This window comes from Chrysemys picta, chromosome 1 (genome assembly GCF_011386835.1).
Source record: "Chrysemys picta bellii isolate R12L10 chromosome 1, ASM1138683v2, whole genome shotgun sequence".
Taxonomy (NCBI): domain Eukaryota; kingdom Metazoa; phylum Chordata; order Testudines; family Emydidae; genus Chrysemys; species Chrysemys picta.
Window position 1 is genome coordinate 100,276,356 of NC_088791.1, and position 18,105 is coordinate 100,294,460.

The 18,105-nt window shown below is 39.7% G+C and overlaps 1 protein-coding gene across 4 annotated transcripts in view; it reads left to right on the plus strand.

The window, feature by feature from the left end:
• The window catches only part of SLC41A2 (solute carrier family 41 member 2), a 110,097-nt gene that overhangs the window by 25,748 nt on the left and 66,244 nt on the right, over window positions 1–18,105 (plus strand). For 3 of the 4 annotated variants that reach the window (XM_005300774.5, XM_042843625.2, XM_005300773.3), the window contains exons 3-6: window positions 4,200–4,307; window positions 8,211–8,282; window positions 10,911–11,055; window positions 15,540–15,686. In XM_005300774.5, the coding sequence (XP_005300831.2) occupies window positions 4,200–4,307; window positions 8,211–8,282; window positions 10,911–11,055; window positions 15,540–15,686 (472 nt within the window). The remainder of the gene's footprint in view (window positions 1–4,199; window positions 4,308–8,210; window positions 8,283–10,910; window positions 11,056–15,539; window positions 15,687–18,105) is intronic. The other variant, XM_065565016.1, reaches the window with a different exon arrangement.

Genomic DNA, 18,105 nt, shown 5'->3' on the forward strand with positions numbered 1-18,105 from the left:
GGGATACACAAGACAAATCCTGAAAGGGGTACAGTAGTCTGGAGAGGTTGAGAACCACTGCTTTAGAGTATTTGCAGTATGTGGAGGTGAGTGTATGGTTCTTAAGTAATCTATTATTGTGTGCCTCTATCAAAACTGCACACTAACTTTAATAGTATAGACAGGGCCGAAGATTACACCTCTAGTACTCTGCCCTGTGATGGAATTATGTCAGGATTCAGCAGGGCTAGATCCCACTGGTTTGAGGAAAGAGCCCCAACTGATGGTAGGTGTTCAGACTGAAATAGACTGTCTCTCAGTTTTGAAAGCTGAATTTCCACATAGCTTCAGGCTCCTAATCTGAAGTATTCTTGTAACTGATGATTACGGAAATAGATGAAGGTTGTTAGACTTGAACCTTAGTTTTGCACTTGAGTTGAAGATGTCATCAGCAGCACTTCAGTGGAATTATAGTCATGTGATTCACAGCTAACTGTTTATGCAATGTTTCTTTGTACAGTAATGTTTGAAAAAATTCACTGGAAGCTAAAACCTAAGAAAGGACTAGCTCAGTTCCTTGCCTTTTCCTCCTTCCTTGCGGGCTGTTTTGTTTTATTTTCTGTCGAGTTGCTTAGTGGTAGTTTCAGAAATTCTGTATAAATAAAAACTTAACCTCTTCCCTCTCTTTGCAATTAGAGTTCACAGAAATCTGTTTTAACAGATATAAATCCACTGAATTCCTTACCTCCAAGGGAAGAATATAAGTTTATTTGTATTTGAAACTAAGTATTATTTGAGAATCCAGAAAGTGCACACAATGACAAACAAAAGGATACTCTGTTGTTCAGGGTCTCAAAAATTAGAGCAAATAAAACTGAGAATCAAAAGTTCAGTCAGGATGTAATTACACTAAAAAAAATGACTGTCTTGTAAACCAGTAAAAGGAAACCAAAACTGGTATGCAAATACTATTGCTTCCTTATACTGTGTCACTACAATATGTAGTTTAAACTCAGTCATGTCGGTTTTTAAGTACTAGTACTTAAAATGTGACAGAGAACACATTTTCAAAGCAAAATTTAAACCAGAAAAAAAGACTAAATTTTCTTTAAACTCAGATTTCTACAATGCCTTCCTTAAGATTAAAACCCTGATCTTGTAAAGATTTAAGCATGTACATAACTCCATGCACATATGTAGTCTTAGTGTTGTCTAAACACAAAAGTAGCCTCCGTTTAATTTAAAAAAAAAATTAAATCCATTTAGTTAAATTGGTATAAAGCCCTCTATGGACACACATAAATCAGTTTACAGTTAGCTCAAATAAGTATATGAACTGGTTTAAATACATGGATTTAAAAACCAAATTTAGTTAAACTGGTACAACTTCCTTGTCAAGACAAGGCCCAAGAATACTCATTTGCATAAAATTATGCACACAGCTCAAGTCTTTGTCAGACTGGAATCTGAGTGACTTAAAAGGATGTCGTCAACTGAAAATTATGCTTCAGTCTGAATATTATACTTATTGTTATGAGCCATACCTAAGATTACTATAGTTGACAGAGATTAGAGGATAATTTTTTTTCAGTTGTATACTTGGTGCATTTGCTGGCACTTTTTGGTTCATTAGGTTCACAATTTCTCTTGCTTCGTGCTTTTACACAGTAACTGGGGAGAGATTTTTTTTTTTAAATAAGAACATATGATTGTAAAATTGATAGTGATACTCAAGGGCAGGTATGGTAACTGATAGTACTTTTAACTCATTACAAAAAAATTGACTAGATTTCAGGTTGATAATATCCCTTTAATCCATTATTGTAGTAACTTCTATCCCAAGCTTTAATTTGCAGCCACTTTTTAAATAGAAATAGATTAAATCTCATATTAGTTTCTAATGGTACCTTTGACTCACCAGCGGTGTTATTGAAAATGTACCTGGAAATGACATACTATTAAAAAACCCCTCAAGATATATGCAAAAAGAATATAAAAATGAACACAAAGAACAGGACAGACAGAACGTTCTAACTACCTCAGTTCAACCTTTATTTTTTTAAAAATGAGAGGACAATGCATCAATGCCAGCTGTATCAATTTAGGAGCTTAATGTAGTTTTTATAGGTAAGATGTATAAAATGATTATTTGAGTTTTTTCTCTCATGCTTTAACTGGCTCTGTTTTGCCAAGAAGTAACCTGAGTAAAGAATGTTATTTGTTCAACTCCCTTTCTGAGTAAGTGGCTTTTTTCTTAATACAGGCTGTCTTAGCCCTCAGGGCCTCGTTACATATCCACTGCTCACTCAGGGTGAGATTTATGTGGCCCTTCCTTTTATATCCACAAAAGGTATTTTGCCCTAAAAGTTCAGGGAAGTAATTGTACCTCTCTATCTTTGTGATAAAAATACATACCTTTTCACATTTCCAGGGTCAAGATATTTAATTATAATAGTGTATTATTCTGTTAGCATTGTGTCAGCTTATATAATGGCAACAAAATGGTGAAAAACTAAACAGGTAATAGCGGTCAGATAAAAAAAATTACTTTTAGAACTGCAGTGTGACTTCAGACATGAGTATGTATCCCCTGTTGAAGTCAGTGAGAATTATACGTGTTAAAGTGATTGAGTAGGACACATTCATTAGCACAGGGGTGGGCAAACTTTTTGGCCCGAGGGCCACATCTGGGTATGGAAATTGTATGGTGGACTATGAATGCTCACGAAATTGGGGGTTGGGGTGTGGGAGGGAGTGAGGGCTCCGGCTGGGGGTGTGGGCTCTGGGGTGGGGTTGGAGGTGCAGGAGGGTGCTCCAGGCTGGGACCAAGGGGTCCAGAGGGCAGGAGGGGGATCAGGGCTGGGGTACGGGGTTGGGTTGCGGGAGGGGGTCAGGGGTGTACAGGCTCCAGGCGGTGCTTACCTCAATCAGCTCCTGGAAGCCAGGCAGCTCAGCGCGCTGACCGGTCCACAGGCACCACCCCTGCAGCTCTTATTGGCCATGGTTCCCGGCCAATGGGAGCTACGGGGGCAGTGCTTGGGGTGGGGGCAGTGTGCGGAGCCCCTGGCTGCCCCTATGGATAGGAACTGGAGGGGGGACATGCTGCTGCTTCCGGGAGCCGAGTAGAGCCACAGCACGCACGGAGCGGTGCAAGCCCCTGGCTGGAGCACTGGAGTGGGTCAAACTCCGGACCCCACTCCCCAGTGGAAGCTCGAGGGCCGGATTAAAACATCCAAAGGGCCGGATGCGGCCCCCCCGGGCCGTAGTTTGCCCACCCCTGCATTAGTATCTCCTTTGGGTATATTTGTAAATCTTAACACTCATGAGTAAAGTTACTTAAATTGTTGAATGACCTCAGTTTATTTTATTTTGCACATCCTGTCATATCTTTAATTTGATGATCTCAAAAAGCTTTACAAACATTAATTCATCAACCCTCACAACACTCTTTAAAGGAGATTGATATTTTTCAGACAAGTTAAGTGACTTTCCCAACATTATACAATATGTCAGTGGCAGAGCCAGAAATAGAATGTAGTCTCCCAATCCCGTTCTGTAATCACTAGATACACTTCACTGAACGATCAGCTTTGCCTTTCCCCGACTATATTAAGGCAACTCAGAACTGATAAAGGGATACAGACCTTGACTTTTTGTTTTATTATTATTTATTATTATTATTTTATATTTTATGTTGTTATTATTATTACTTCAATGCCTTTCATGAAAAGATCTTGATTGGCTTTCAGACGCTAACTGAATTACCATTTGGCCAATGTAAGTTTTTACACCCTTAATCCTACAATAAGTGTGATGCATGCTTTAATGACAAGATGTAGCGAGGAACCCAGATTTGTCACATCCAAAAGACAGCAGCAAAGAACCCTCAACATCATAAAAGAAAGCTTGTTCTGTACTCATTCAGAGAAAAGAGTATCATCACCTGAACGGCCAATACTTATCCTAAGTTTTTAGTAGAGGTCTCTTATCCCAAGTACTAACCTAGGAAAAATTTCCAAATGGCTGTTGACTTTCCATGAGACTTAGGTGCCTGTCATTTTTGAAAATGGGACTTAGATACTTTTGTAAACTTTACCCTGGTGTTCTGAAATCTGTTGAGATCAGAATACTATACCACCCTTAAAACAGTGTTGTAGAATGTGAAGGGATCCTTTTTTTAAAACTAAGGTTTTTTTTTTCTTTACCTGTATTTTAAATAGCATTGGGAAGTGTTCAGAAATGTTACTGAAGTTTTTATCTTGGTTCCTGCACTACTTGGTCTCAAAGGTAATTTGGAAATGACCTTGGCATCTAGACTATCAACTGCAGTAAGTAATCTTTTTTTTCTCTTCTCACATGTCTTGTAATATAAAAAGACAAAATTAATTTTCTGGAATAGAACCTGGCTTAGTTTATTTACGTGTTGCAGGAGGTCCCCATAGCAAGGATGGGAAAAAATATGTTACTCTTCCAAACTCCATCCACAAAATAATCTCTACCATGTGAGTCACCAAAATGAGACTGCTCACAGATTGAGTAGTGTTCCAGATATGATCATGCATGCTCTGTGCTCTACTGGGATCCTTGACCTTGGTTCCCTGTTGGTTGGGTTTGAATATGCCAATGGGTTCTCATAGGCTTCATGGGGGAGGAGGGGAAAATGTGTTGGTATCTCCTAAACACCACCCATTCGTGGTACCAAAACAAGACATCACTCAAAGTAAATTATGCAGATCTATGATCCTCTCTCTCTTCTTATGTGAAGAATGAAATAGTTAACAATGTCGACATTTAAAGTATCATTGGGCATCTGAATGGTCACTTCACTGAGATGTATGGGACAGTTCACACCTCTAAGAGCAATTTGTTGCAGGATCTCCATAGACTCACCATGTCCTCTCTGCATTGGTTACACTCAGTTTATATTTTGGAAGCTTTCTTCACAACCATAACAGCTAGAGACTGCCATTATAAAAAAATGAAAGCTAAGATTCTGGAGAACAAGATAGGAGCTTCAGAAAGGTATCTGAATGTTGTACCTTTGCATACTGACCCAATCCAAACTCTGGCTGGCAGAGTATAGTCATTTAGGATACTGATTTAGAGAAGTGCTGAGAACCCAAAATTCAATTTGAAGTCAAAGAAGGTGACTTAGGATATGTCTACACAGAAAAAAACAAAAACAAAAAAACCTTCTGTAGCAGCGAATCTCAGATCCTCAAAGTCTCAGGGCTCACACTGCAGGCTAAAAATAGCAGTCCAATCCAAGCCCAAATATGTGCACTGCTATTTTTAGCCCTACAGCAGGAGCCTGAGTCAGTTGACCTGGGCTCCCCACCATGGGTCTTTTTTGCTGTGTAGATGTACCCTTAGGCTCTTAATACTTTCTCTGGTTTACGTATGTAATGTTGGACTCCAGAGGTGGTGAAGGAATCCTTCCACTACCTCTCGATAATTTGAAAACACATATAAAACCCCCAATCAGGCTGAAACAGGAAACTTTTTTTTAAGCATATTATTTCAAGTCCTCTCTAAAATCTGAGTAGAGTTCACCTCCACTTCATCACTTGGCAGTATGCAGGCTAACTAGCTCTAAGGCCATGTCTACACTAAAACTTTTGCTGGCATAGCTCTGTCAGTCGGGTGTGGATGAAGTGTGATTTGTGACTGACATAGCTATGCTGCCAGTAGCCCCTAGGGCAGGGGTCGGCAACGTTCGGCACGCGGCTCGCCAAGGTAAGCACCCTGGCGGGCCGGGCCAGTTTATTTACCTGCTGACGTGGCAGGTTCGGCCGATCGCGGCCCCCACTGGCCGCGGTTCGCCGTCCCGGGCCAATGGGGGCGGCGGGAAGCCGCGGCCAGCACATCCCTCGGCCCGCGCCGCTTCTCGCCGCCCCCATTGGCCCGGGACGGCGAACCGCGGCGAGTGGAAGCCGTGATCGGCCGAACCTGCCGCGTCAGAAGGTAAATAAACTGGCCCAGCCCGCCAGGGTGCTTACCCTGGCGAGCCGCGTGCCGAACGTTGCCAACCCCTGCCCTAGGGTTTTGCCAGTGTAATTTATTCCATCAAACCACTCTCCTCCTCCTCTCCCCAAGTGAAATAAGCTGTATCAGTAAATGTTCAGTTTTGCTAGTATAAACTGTTCCCACACTAAGAACGCTTTTTCAGCATAGTGTACTGGTACAGCCATACCGATAAAGTGTAGACCTGGACTAAATATAGCTAGGGTTCTGCATCAGAACAGAAGATTCTAGGGAAAACACCTATATTAATTAAAACTGCTATAGGATGTTAATGTCCACTCAGGCAAACCTTGGTGTTTTTTAAGGATTCCTCCTACTAAGGAAGAAACTCCTCACGTTTTACCCATAACTCATTATACAGCTGGTTTAGCAGATGTATTTATTAAGAATGCCAGCAAGAAATAATTGAGAGCTCTACTTCTCTATAGGACTATTTATGAATTTTATTGAGTGTACTTTGAACACTAACATATTTACTTTATATTGTAGGTTGTGATAAAGTACCTTATAATTAACTTTCTGTGAGTTTAGCTGGGTATTCCCTCTGACCTGCAACATTCCTTCTAAACCAAAAGCAGCAGGAGCAAAATAGAAAAGTAACAGCAGTCAGAACCAACTTAAAAACATTCAACTGGGAAAACCAAACAGCAGGTCTTTAATTAATTTATTTAGAAAGTGATATTTTATCCCATGGTATATAAATTAATTAACTTCAAAAAAAAGTTTAAGCAACATAGTATCTTTGCTAGAAAACACGACCGTCTGGCCAGTTTGCTCTAAAGTCTTTTAAAATGTCCTCAGACAGTGTTCAGTGACTGCATGAGTCTCCACATTTTGTGTTAGTTTTGCTCTCACCAAAAAAATAAATATGAAAGAAATATGAAATACATTGTGGAAGATCTTGTATGAAGGGATTTGTTGTTGTTTTTTTAAAAAGTTTCATTTGAAATATATTGGATATTCTCAAGTCCCAGAACTGGATTGTGAAATTATTTACAACAATGTAGTTGCATTGGTGTAAATCCAGAACTGGGAGGCCAAATTCTGCTCTCAGTTATAGAACCTGATTTTGTAAACACTTGCACATGTATTTGTATTCATTTAGGTAGTTCTGTTGAAGGGAAGTTGCGTGCATAAATGTTTACATTATGAGGCCAATGGAGTGTAAGCTCTTAGGGGTATTTTAGACTGACTTTGTCCTTAAACGTTAAACATTGACACAATTCTTTTTTCTGCCAGCTGATCTGATAGCTGGTGTATTTGGGTGTGTTCATGGAAATTAAGTAGCATTCACAATGCAATTGGCTAAAAAGTGTGTGAGAAACACTTAATTGGCAAGACTTTTGTTCATCAAACCCCATCAGTTTAGGGTAGTTTTGTAGATGCTATTTTAACTGAACAGCAGCCGCATCACTATATAAATATGGCTAATTTTTAATTCTTTTAAAATAGCTGAATTTAAGCATTAATCCTCCTGAAAAACTTTTCAAGTAAAATATTGTTCATGTCTTATCAATATCTTATTAGCAGTTGTGTTTAGTGAAATTATGCAGGCATGTTATTGATTTGTATTAATCTAAAGAATGGGTACTACAGCAACCTTTTTCTAGTATGACAACTGAATGATCATACACATCTTATGATAGAGGGGATATGATAGAGGTCTATAAAATCATGACTGGTGTGGAGAAAGTAAATAAGAGTTATTTACAGTAACTTCTCATAACACACAAACTAGGGGTCCCAAATGAAATTAATAGGCAGCAGGTTTAAAACAGACAAAAGGAAGTATTTCTTCATACAACGCACAGTCAACCTGTGGAACTCCTTGCCAGAGCATGTTGTGAAGGCCAAAACTATAACAGGGTTAAAAAAAGAACTAGATAAGTTCATAGTGGATAGGTCCATCAATGTCTACTAGCCAGAATGGGCAGGGATGGTGTCCCTAGCCTCTGTTTCCCAGAAGCTGGGAATGAGCGACAGGGGATGGATCACTTGATGATTACCTGTTCTGTTCATTCCCTCTGGGGCACCTGGCACTGGCCACTGTCAGAAGACAGGATACTGAGCTAGATGGACCTTTGGTCTGACCCAGTATGGCTGTTCTTATGTTCTTACCTTTACTTTACTACTAAGCCTTAAAGTTAATAAATGGTACCATAAATTTAAATCTAAATGTCTAAAATTCACTTTTCTTATTTTGAAAGGTAAATGTTGGGAAAATGGATTCTCCCATTGAGAAATGGAACCTAATAATTGGCAATTTGGCCTTAAAACAGGTAAGTACAACTTACTCATTTTGGCATACTCTCACAAGAACAGGTACTTAAAGTGCCCAGCACAATTTTTGATGCTGACAATAGAAAAAGAGTTAAAGGATACAACACTGCAACACTCAATCAGTTCAGAGTTAACTTACTTCACTTTAATTTCTAATTTCTAATGGTAGTATATAGTCAGTTTCTAAAGTAACACAGACTTGCAGCAGAAATAGAGCAGTTTTATCAGTAAAAGGTATAGTACAGGTAACATTCATGTAAATTTTCCCATCCTGCCTTGTCAAATATATCTCATCTCTTTTTTTGAAAGAGATTATTTCTAGGGATGATTAAAAAATAGTTCCATCGCCAGTAAAGTCCATTTAATCTTGACCTCTCAAATGCTTTCTATACTGTACTTTCACAGGTTATAATATTTAAATAACTGTGAAGTGGCTGTTAGACAATAAATAGTATTAATGTGACTATAACATTTGAGAAAATGACTGTGTTTAAATCCAAAACAGCTGCTCCTTAACTAGATTTTGAATATCTGCTTCATATTTATACATTATAGTTAAATACTTACAGTGCTGAGAAGGTGTATAAAATATCTGTTTTGACTCATTTATTTAAGTATTAGATGTAGTCTCCCATTTGCCTTCAGACATAGCTTTGTTGTGTATGTCTTTTTAGGCTCCTGAGAATCCCCCAATTTTTTTTTGTTATTACTAGGGCTGTCGATTAATCGCAGTTAACTTACGCGATTAACTCAAAAAAGTTAATCACGATTAAAAAAATTAATCACGCTTCATCGCAGTTTTAATCGCACTGTTAAACATAGAATACTTATTGAAATGCATTAAATATTTTTGTATGTTTTTCTACATTTTTAAATATATTTATTTCAATTACAACACAGTATACAGAGTTGACAGTGCTCACTTTATATTATTATTATTTATTACAAATATTTGTACTGTAAAAATGGCAAACAAAAGAAATCGTATTTTTCAATTCACCTCATACACGTACTGTAGTGCAATCTTTTTATTGTGTAAGTGCAACTTACAAATGTAGACTTTTTTGTTACATAACTGCACTCAAAAACAAAACAATGTAAAACTTTAGCGCCTACAAGTCCACTCAGTCCTACTTCTTGTTCAGACAATCGTTCAGACAAACTAGTCTGTTTACATTTATGGGAGATAATGCTTCCTGTTTCTTATTTACAATGTCACCTGAAAGTGAGAAGAGGCGTTCGCATGGCACTTTCATATCTGGCATTGCAAAATATTTTCATGCCAGCTATGCTAAACATTTGTATGCCCCTTCATGCTTTGGCCACCGTTCCAGAGGACATGCTTCCATTCTGATGATGCTCGTTAAAAAAATAATGCATTAATTAAATTTGTGACTGAACTCTTTGAGGGAGAATTGTATGTCTCCTAACCCACATTCTGCCATATATTTCGTGTTATAGCAGTCTCGGATGATGACCCAGCACATGTTGTTCTTTTTAAGAATATTTTCACTGCAGATTTCACAAAACACAAAGAAGTTACCAATGTGAGATTTCTAAGGATAGCTACATCACTCAAAGAATCTGAAGCGCCTTCCAAAATCTGAGAGGGACTAGGTGTAGAGCATGCTTTCAAAAGTCTTAAAAGAGCAATACTCCGATGCGGAAACCACACCCGAACTACCAAAAAAGAAAATCAACCTTCTGCTGATGGAATCTGACTCAGATGATGAAAATGAACTTGCTTCGATCTGCACTGCTTTGGATGGTTATCGACCAGAACCCATTATGAGCATGGATGCGTGTCCTTTGGAATGGTGATTGAAGCATGAAGGAACATATGAATCTTTAATGCATATCACACATAAAAATTTTGCGACGCCAGCTACAACAGTGCCATGTGAATGCCTGGTCTCACTTCAGGTGATATTGTGAACAAGAAGTGGGCAGCATTATCTCCTGCAAATGTAAACAAACTTGTTTGTCTGAGTGACTGGCTGAACAAGAAGTAGGACTGAGTGGACTTGTAGGCTCTAAAATTTTACATTTTTATTTTTGAATGCAGTTTTTTGTACATAATTCTACATTTGTAAGTTCAACTTTCATGATAAAGAGATTGCACTACAGTACTTTTATTAGGTGAATTGAAAAATACTATTTCTTTTGTTTCTTTTTTACAGTGCAAATATTTGTAATAAAAATAATATTATAAAGTGAGTACTGTATACTTTTTGTATTCTGTATCGTAATTGAAATCAATATATTTGAAAATGTAGAAAACATACAAAAATATTTAAATACATGGTATTCTTTTAATTGCTTGACAGCCCTAGTTATTACTTTCACCATCTTTGATGCATTGAATCATTGTTAAAGTCTTTCTTATTGAAGAAGAGTGAACAGTTCTTCCTTCAGACTCCATAAATTCTGCTTCTTAATCATCCAGGGAGATCACAATTGAGCTATACAAATTCTCCCTTTCCATAGTGGCTGAGCGTACTTCCTCTGATGCCTCCCAAACATGAAACACGAGAGCCAGGGAATGGTGGCAATTGGTTTATGTCTAACAATTATTTTAAGTTGGTGAAGTTTTCTGATATTAATGAACTTTTGTTTTACTCTCCTAGGTCCAGGCAACGGTAGTTGGTTTTCTAGCAGCAGTGGCAGCAGTCACACTGGGTTGGATTCCAGAAGGCAAATATCGCCTTGATCATTCAATCCTTTTGTGTTCTAGCAGTGTAGCAACTGCCTTCATAGCATCTCTTCTACAGGGTAAAAATATATTTGTAATGTTCTACAGTGACTGTTTTTCAGTAAATACAAAAAGTGTATATGTGTCACAATGTTACTTAAGATATAAATCCCAGTAGAGTACAATCTGTCTGAAGCAAACAGATGGCAGTTGGATACCCTTTGCACTTTTCATGCTAAAAACTAAAATCACAGTAATGAAATTGGATCAAAAAAAGAACCGAGCCATAGATTTTCCTGGATATCTCTTTTCCAAGATGTTTAATTTGTGGGGAAACAGCTGTGTTGAAATTTGCTTCCTCTGTTTATTATTGCTAAATTGGTTTTGAACTATGACCACAATTCTGGCCCACTTCTTCATTATACTTGCCCTTAGATTGTCATATTCTTTGAAGGAGTTTTAAATAAAACCTTACATCATATTCAATCACCCAGCTAGCACTTATACCTTTTATTGAATCTCTTAGTGAAACCATGTTTAAATTGAAGTTTGAAAAAGTATGGTGCTAATTGTGTCCACAGCAAAAGAAACATTTTAAAAACCAAATCCTAGGGGGCTTTAAGACAGATAGTGTGATGTGATATGTTATTCAATCACATGGCACTCCAGTCATGATTCTCTGTGAACAAAAAGGGTTGGTTTTAGATTCTAAGCTCTTAACAACATACACTGAGGTGGGTTTCCAGCAAAATGTCAAGACTGGAGCAGTTTTCTTAGACTTATATGCCACCTACAACACTGTATGGAGAAACAGCCTTTTCCTGAAAGCCAATACAATTATCCCATGCATTGTGACAATAATCTGCTTCAGAGAAGTTCTGATCAATCATAGGTTTCACATTTTCTTGGGTGACCCGTTCAGCAGACCACACATTCTCTATGATAGCCCACTATGGTGATCAGTCTTAGCGCTGATCCTGTTTAATATGTACCTTCCCCAAACATCATCACAGAAATTCGTCTGTGCTGATGACATTGCTCTAACTACATAGGCACAAGATTTATCTGTCAAAGAACAAATCCTAAATAAGGACCTGAATACCAGGAAAGAATATTGGTGGCTAAAACCAGACCCCACCAAGACTGTTGTGCCAGCACTTCATCTAAATAATCAAAAGGCCAGGGTGAAACTGCATGTGAACTTCTGTGGCCAGCAGATAACAAACGATACCATCCTGAAATATCTTGGTGTAACATTTGACCAAAGCCTCACATACATCCAGCAGCTGAAAAATATTCATGACTAAATAAAGATGTGTGTAAATCTCATTAAGAAACTGGCAGGAATGACCTGGGAAGCTGTTGCAAAAACCCTATGGATCTCTTCACTGGCCCCTGTTTATTCTACCACAGAATACTGCTCAACCATATGGATACATAGCTTCCACGCTTCACTTGTCAACTTTCAGCACTGCCACTCGCAATATTGTGGCACAGTAAAATCAACACCACAACTGTGGCTTCCAGTTGTGGGGTACATCCACCCCCCAAAATTTTTTGCGATGTGAGAATCCTTCAAAAATCGTATCATATTCAAGGGAGCAAGGATCTCCCAGTGTATGAAGTCTTAAATAACATACCAAGATTCTGACTCAAATTTGGAAGGAACTAAGTGAGATCTTAAAACGAGAAATATGCAGTGACAGAGTTAAATTACAAGCATTAAAAAACGAATGGGACAAGCACTATCTTCAGCTCATTTTCTTGCAAATATTCTCAATAGTCGGTACCAGGATCAAACCTTAACTGTTGAAGAAGAGGAGTTGGCTATGACATGGACATCCAGCAATCATCCCTCCATAATGTCAACTATAATAAACTTCAGAGCTAAGGGTGAACCATTCAATAAATATATGTTTGCTGATGATGTTTTAAAGAAAGTCACACCAGTGAACTGGTGGAAGTCACTTAAGCACTTGGATTCAGAGACTGTTGAAGTGATAATCTCACTTTTAACAGCAGTAGCTTCTTCTGCTGGTCTAGAAAGAATATTTTCTTCCTTTGGACTAATTCATTCCAAATTGAGAAATCGTTCGGGACCTGAAAAAGCAGGAAAGCTTGTTTTTCTTTTCCAGATTATGAACAAACAGGAAAATGAAGGTAAAGATGATTGAATTAGCTGCAGAAGCCAATATTTTAAGATTCTCATGTTGACCTGGCTGACATTGTCGATTTTAATTTTTTTTTTAATATTTCATTTAACTATTTTAGTTTAAAACAATTTTAACAAAAACAAACCTGATTTTAAAAAACTTGACTGTTTAAATTCAAAAATTCATATGCTTGTTTTGTTAAAATATTATATATTTGCTGTTGAAGAAAAAAATCCAGAATACATAACTTTGTTGTTTTCGTTAAATAAAACAATTTAAATGTCTGTCTGGTGGTGTTCTCCTCCTAATACAGCATGGCAAGAAAATCCTCCAAATATTAATGATTAACTTGTTGAATTGGAGATAGTTCACCTCCTAGTGACTTCATAAATATCTGCTTCAGTTACCTTCGGTAAATGAAATAACCAAACAATCATTCATTTTCTGATATAGCTGTAAAACTAATCTGAAAAGTTTTCAAAATAAATCCCTTTAAAAATGTATAGTGTGTACCTTCTAAAAATGAAATCTACATCTATCTCTGAGTTGTGAAGAGTATGTATTAAGGTTATAACAACCAACAAGAATGCACTTTTATGTAGAAATCCATGATTAAATTGAGTCTTCCTGACTAGTGATTTAAATCATGATTTAAATCATGATTTAAATCAATTTGATTTAAATCAAATCCACCCTGCTGTGGAAATAGACTTCAAACTATGGAACATATTGTTGAACAATGTCTCATAAGATCATATTTTGGTGGTATCTCTGCCATCCACTCAGCTTCACCTGAAGCAATCATTTGGATTGCCAACCTAGACTTGGACATTTAACACTGCTGGTTTTAAGCCATATGAAATAAGACTTTGCCTATGTGGCCACATAGGGGAGTAAGAGGGTGTTGGAGAGGGCCTTATGCCCTGTGAGGCTGTGCAGGGCTGACTCATTGTCCTCGTCTACACTAGGAAAAAAAGCATACTCTTAACTTGAGGCAAATTCCTAGTGAAGACAAGGCAGTTTGTAACTTTCATGTACTAGGCTTCCTCATAGTCTTTAACTTGACTTGTTTACTCACGTGAAAATGTGCAAACTGCCTTGTCTTTACTAGGATTTTACCTCAAGTTAAGAACACACTTCTTTTTCTAGTGAATACACAGCCATGGAGACCAATCATGGAAGCAGGGTGGGATCAGGAGTAGGGATGGGGAACAGACTTATGGCTGTGCATGCCCCCACCCGTGTACTGGCTGGACATGAGTGGGAAGTTTGCTATGTCAGATAGTGGGATGACATAGCATATTCCCTCCTAAATTTCCAACTCCTCCAGGAGCTCAGGAAGTACTGTGACTCACACTGTCCCTTAAACAGGGCTCAGAAAAACCTCCTAATCTACAATAAATAGTATATACAAATAAGGTGAAGGTGGAGAAGAAATTAATTTCAAAAATATGTAAATAATGTTAAAAATAAAAGAATAAACACATCTGAATTCTTTTCAGAGCTTCTCTTCTCTCTTAGGTCTACTGGATGATGAGAGGGAAAATTCTCTTCAGTACCAAATAATATTGCTAGTGTAACACTGTGATTAACATTCTTGACAGCGATTTGAATACTATCGGGAAATTACTCTTAAAAATAATTTCAGTGTTGCTGTTTTTAGAAAGCATACTAACTATTGACCTCTGTGTAAAATGTTCTTTTGATTGACTGTGCATCTAATAGTGATTTTTTTTTTTTAAATGACACAGTTTAGTGACTTGTGGCCAAGTTTCTGGTAGGACATCCTGAAAAAATGTGTGCCTCTGATAATAGCTAATGCATATTTATTGAGTGATGAAATCTTTGACTGTTCATTCAGCTAGACCAGGGGTCGGCAACCTTCGGCACGCGGCCCATCAGGGTAATCTGCTGGCAGGCCGCGAGACATTTTGTTTACGGTGACCGTCCGCAGGCACGGCCCCCTGCAGCTCCCAGTGGCCGCGGTTCGCTGTTCCCAGACAATGGGAGCTGCGGGAAGCAACATGGGCTGCAGGGACTTGCTGGCAACCACTTCCCACAGTTCCCTTTGGCCAGGAACGGCGAACCGCGGCCACTGGGAGCTGCGGGGTGCCATGCCTGCGGACGATCAATGTAAACAAAATGTCTTGCGGCCCACCAGCAAATTACCCTGTTTGGCTGCATGTCAAAGTTTGCCGATCCCTGCGCTATACCTAATTAAATAACCCTATTTGAAAAAAAGAAGAAATAAATTTTGTTGAGTCAGGTGGGAGGAAGCATGATCTTAGGACAGAGGCACAAGCTTGTATTTGTCAGGAGCTCTGGTTTTGATTTCCAGTTTTTCCATAGATTTCCTGTGGGATTACAATGTAGATAAAGATTGACATGCTTTCTTCTTACCTTCGATCTAGGGATAATAATGGTTGGAGTTATTGTTGGATCAAAGAAGACAGGCATAAATCCTGACAATGTTGCCACACCTATTGCAGCGAGTTTTGGAGACCTTATCACTCTTGCTATACTAGCTTGGATAAGTCAGGGTCTTTATAATTGCCTTGGTAAGTATGTTCCTAACTACATGTGCCTTTGAGAGGCTCTTCTTTTGTTGTTGTTAAACATTTAAATAGATACACATTCTTTTTTACATCAAATGATAGATCTTTGGTTGAAACATTAGGTCACAGCTATTTATTCTTTTTAAGATAAACAGGATCTCAAGCCACTAGCTGCAATCAGTTGAAGTCCCTATTTTTCCCCTTCGCTGTATCTGTTACTATACTAATCAGTCCCAGTCAGTCAGCAGATGTACTTGTCACTGGAACTCCTGAACTAGCTCCTCTTCCTGTGAAAAAGAAGCTGGCTTTGTTAAGAGTTTCTGAATGTCCACCTTCAAATCAAATCTTAGCCCTCTCCAGACCATTGTTTGACTTGTCACACTTGCTCTGGTAGTTACTTGTTTCTTTGTTGACTAGCTGGTTTTGGGTATGTCTACACTGGCAGAGTTACAGCGCCGGCAGTTACAGCGCTGCTCAGAGAGTGCTGAAGGGAAACCGCTGTTATGTGTTCACACTGTCAGCTGCCTGCGCAATAGCATGTTCACACTTGCGGCACTTGCAGTGGTATTCGGAGCGGTGCACTCTGGGCAGCTATCCTACAGAGCATTTCTTCCTCTTCTCCGCTAAGAGTTGTGGGAAGGTGGAGGGGGTCACGGAGCATCCTGGGTCCTGTCCCAATGCCCCGTGATGCATTGCTTTGCATCTCAGCAATCCCTGTGCTTCCATCCGCATTTGGCGCCATCTTTCAGTGGTTTGTGTACTGCGTGCTCTGCCTTTTTGGTCTGCAGGAATGTATCTGACCACAGTGGAACTCCGCTTTTGGGCTCGGGAAACAAGTACTGAGTGTTGGGATCACATCGTGATGCACATCTGGGATGACAAGCAGTGGCTGCAGAACTTTCGGATGAGGAAAGCCACATTCATGGAACTGTGTGATGAGTTCGTCCCAGCTCTGCGGCGCAAGGACACAAGAATGAGAGCTGCCCTGCTGTTGGAGAAGCACATGGTGATAGCACTGTGGAAGCTGGCTACTCCAGATTGCTACCAATTGCTCGCTAACCAGTTCGGAGTGGGAAAGTCGACCGTTGGACTCATGTTGACAGAAGTGTGGAGGGCTGTTAATCACATCCTGCTCCGAAAGACCGTGACTCTAGGCAACATGTGTGACATTGTGGATGGCTTTGCACAAATGGGCTTCCCTAACTGTGGAGGGGTGATAGATGGCACGCATATTCCAATTCTGGCACCAGATCACCTAGCCACCGAGTACATTAATCGGAAAGGGTATTTCTTTATGGTTCTCCAGGCACTTGTGGATCAGCGTGGGAGTTTCACAGACATTAACACAGGCTGGTCCAGAAAGGTGCATGATGCACACATCTTTCGGAACACAGGCCTGTTCAGGAAGCTGCAAGCAGGGACTTTCTTCCCAGACCAGAAGATCACCATAGGGGAAGTCAAAATGCCCATTATCAGGGGGTAGCCGTGTTAGTCTGTATCTACAAAAACAACAAGGAGTCTGGTGGCACCTTAAAGACTAACAGATTTATTTGGGCATAAGCTTTCGTGAGTAAAAACCTCACTTCTTCGGATGCATAGAGTGAAAGTGCCCATTGTGATCTTGGGAGACCCTGCTTACCCCTTAATGCCGTGGATTATGAAGCCATACACGGGGCACCCTGACAACAGCAAGGAGTGGTTCAAAAACAGGCTGAGCAAGTGCAGAATGACTGTTGAGTGTGCTTTTGGCCATTTAAAGGCCTGCAGTCACTGCGTTTATGGGAAACTGGACCTGGATGATGACAATATTCCTATGCTTATAGCCGCGTGCTGTACGCTCCATCATATTTGTGAAGGGAAGGGTGAAAGCTTCACTCTGGGCTGGACCGCTGAATTCTGGGTCGTGCTTGGTTTGCTGGTGCCTGGAGCTGGCGCTGCCCAGAGGAGGCTAGCCAGTTATGCCTGTTGGAGCTTGGCGAAGCGCAAACAGGAGAGGAGGCTCCTGGTAAGTGGATTTGATTTTGGAAATCGCTGAAGCAAGTTGTTGGGTGCAGGAGGGTTGCAGAAAGCAGGCTTGTGTCTGTATGATGCACATACCACCACATGCCTAGTCTGAGCGACGGAACAGGCTGTTGATTGACTCCCTCAGTTCACAGGAATCTGCCTCAGAGATCTTCAGGAAACTCTCATGGAGATACTGGGCAATCCACTACTGCAGGTTCTTTGGCAGAGCTGCTTTGTTTCTTGCCCCATTAAGGGTAATGTTCTGGCACCACTCTGCTGTCACGGGGGGGCGGGGACCACCATTGATGCACACAAGCGAACCGCGTAAGGGCCAGTATGAAAGCCGCAGTCTTGGAGAAGACCCTCCTTTGATTCCCTGCTCACCCTCAGCAGCGAGATACCTTCCATAATGAACACA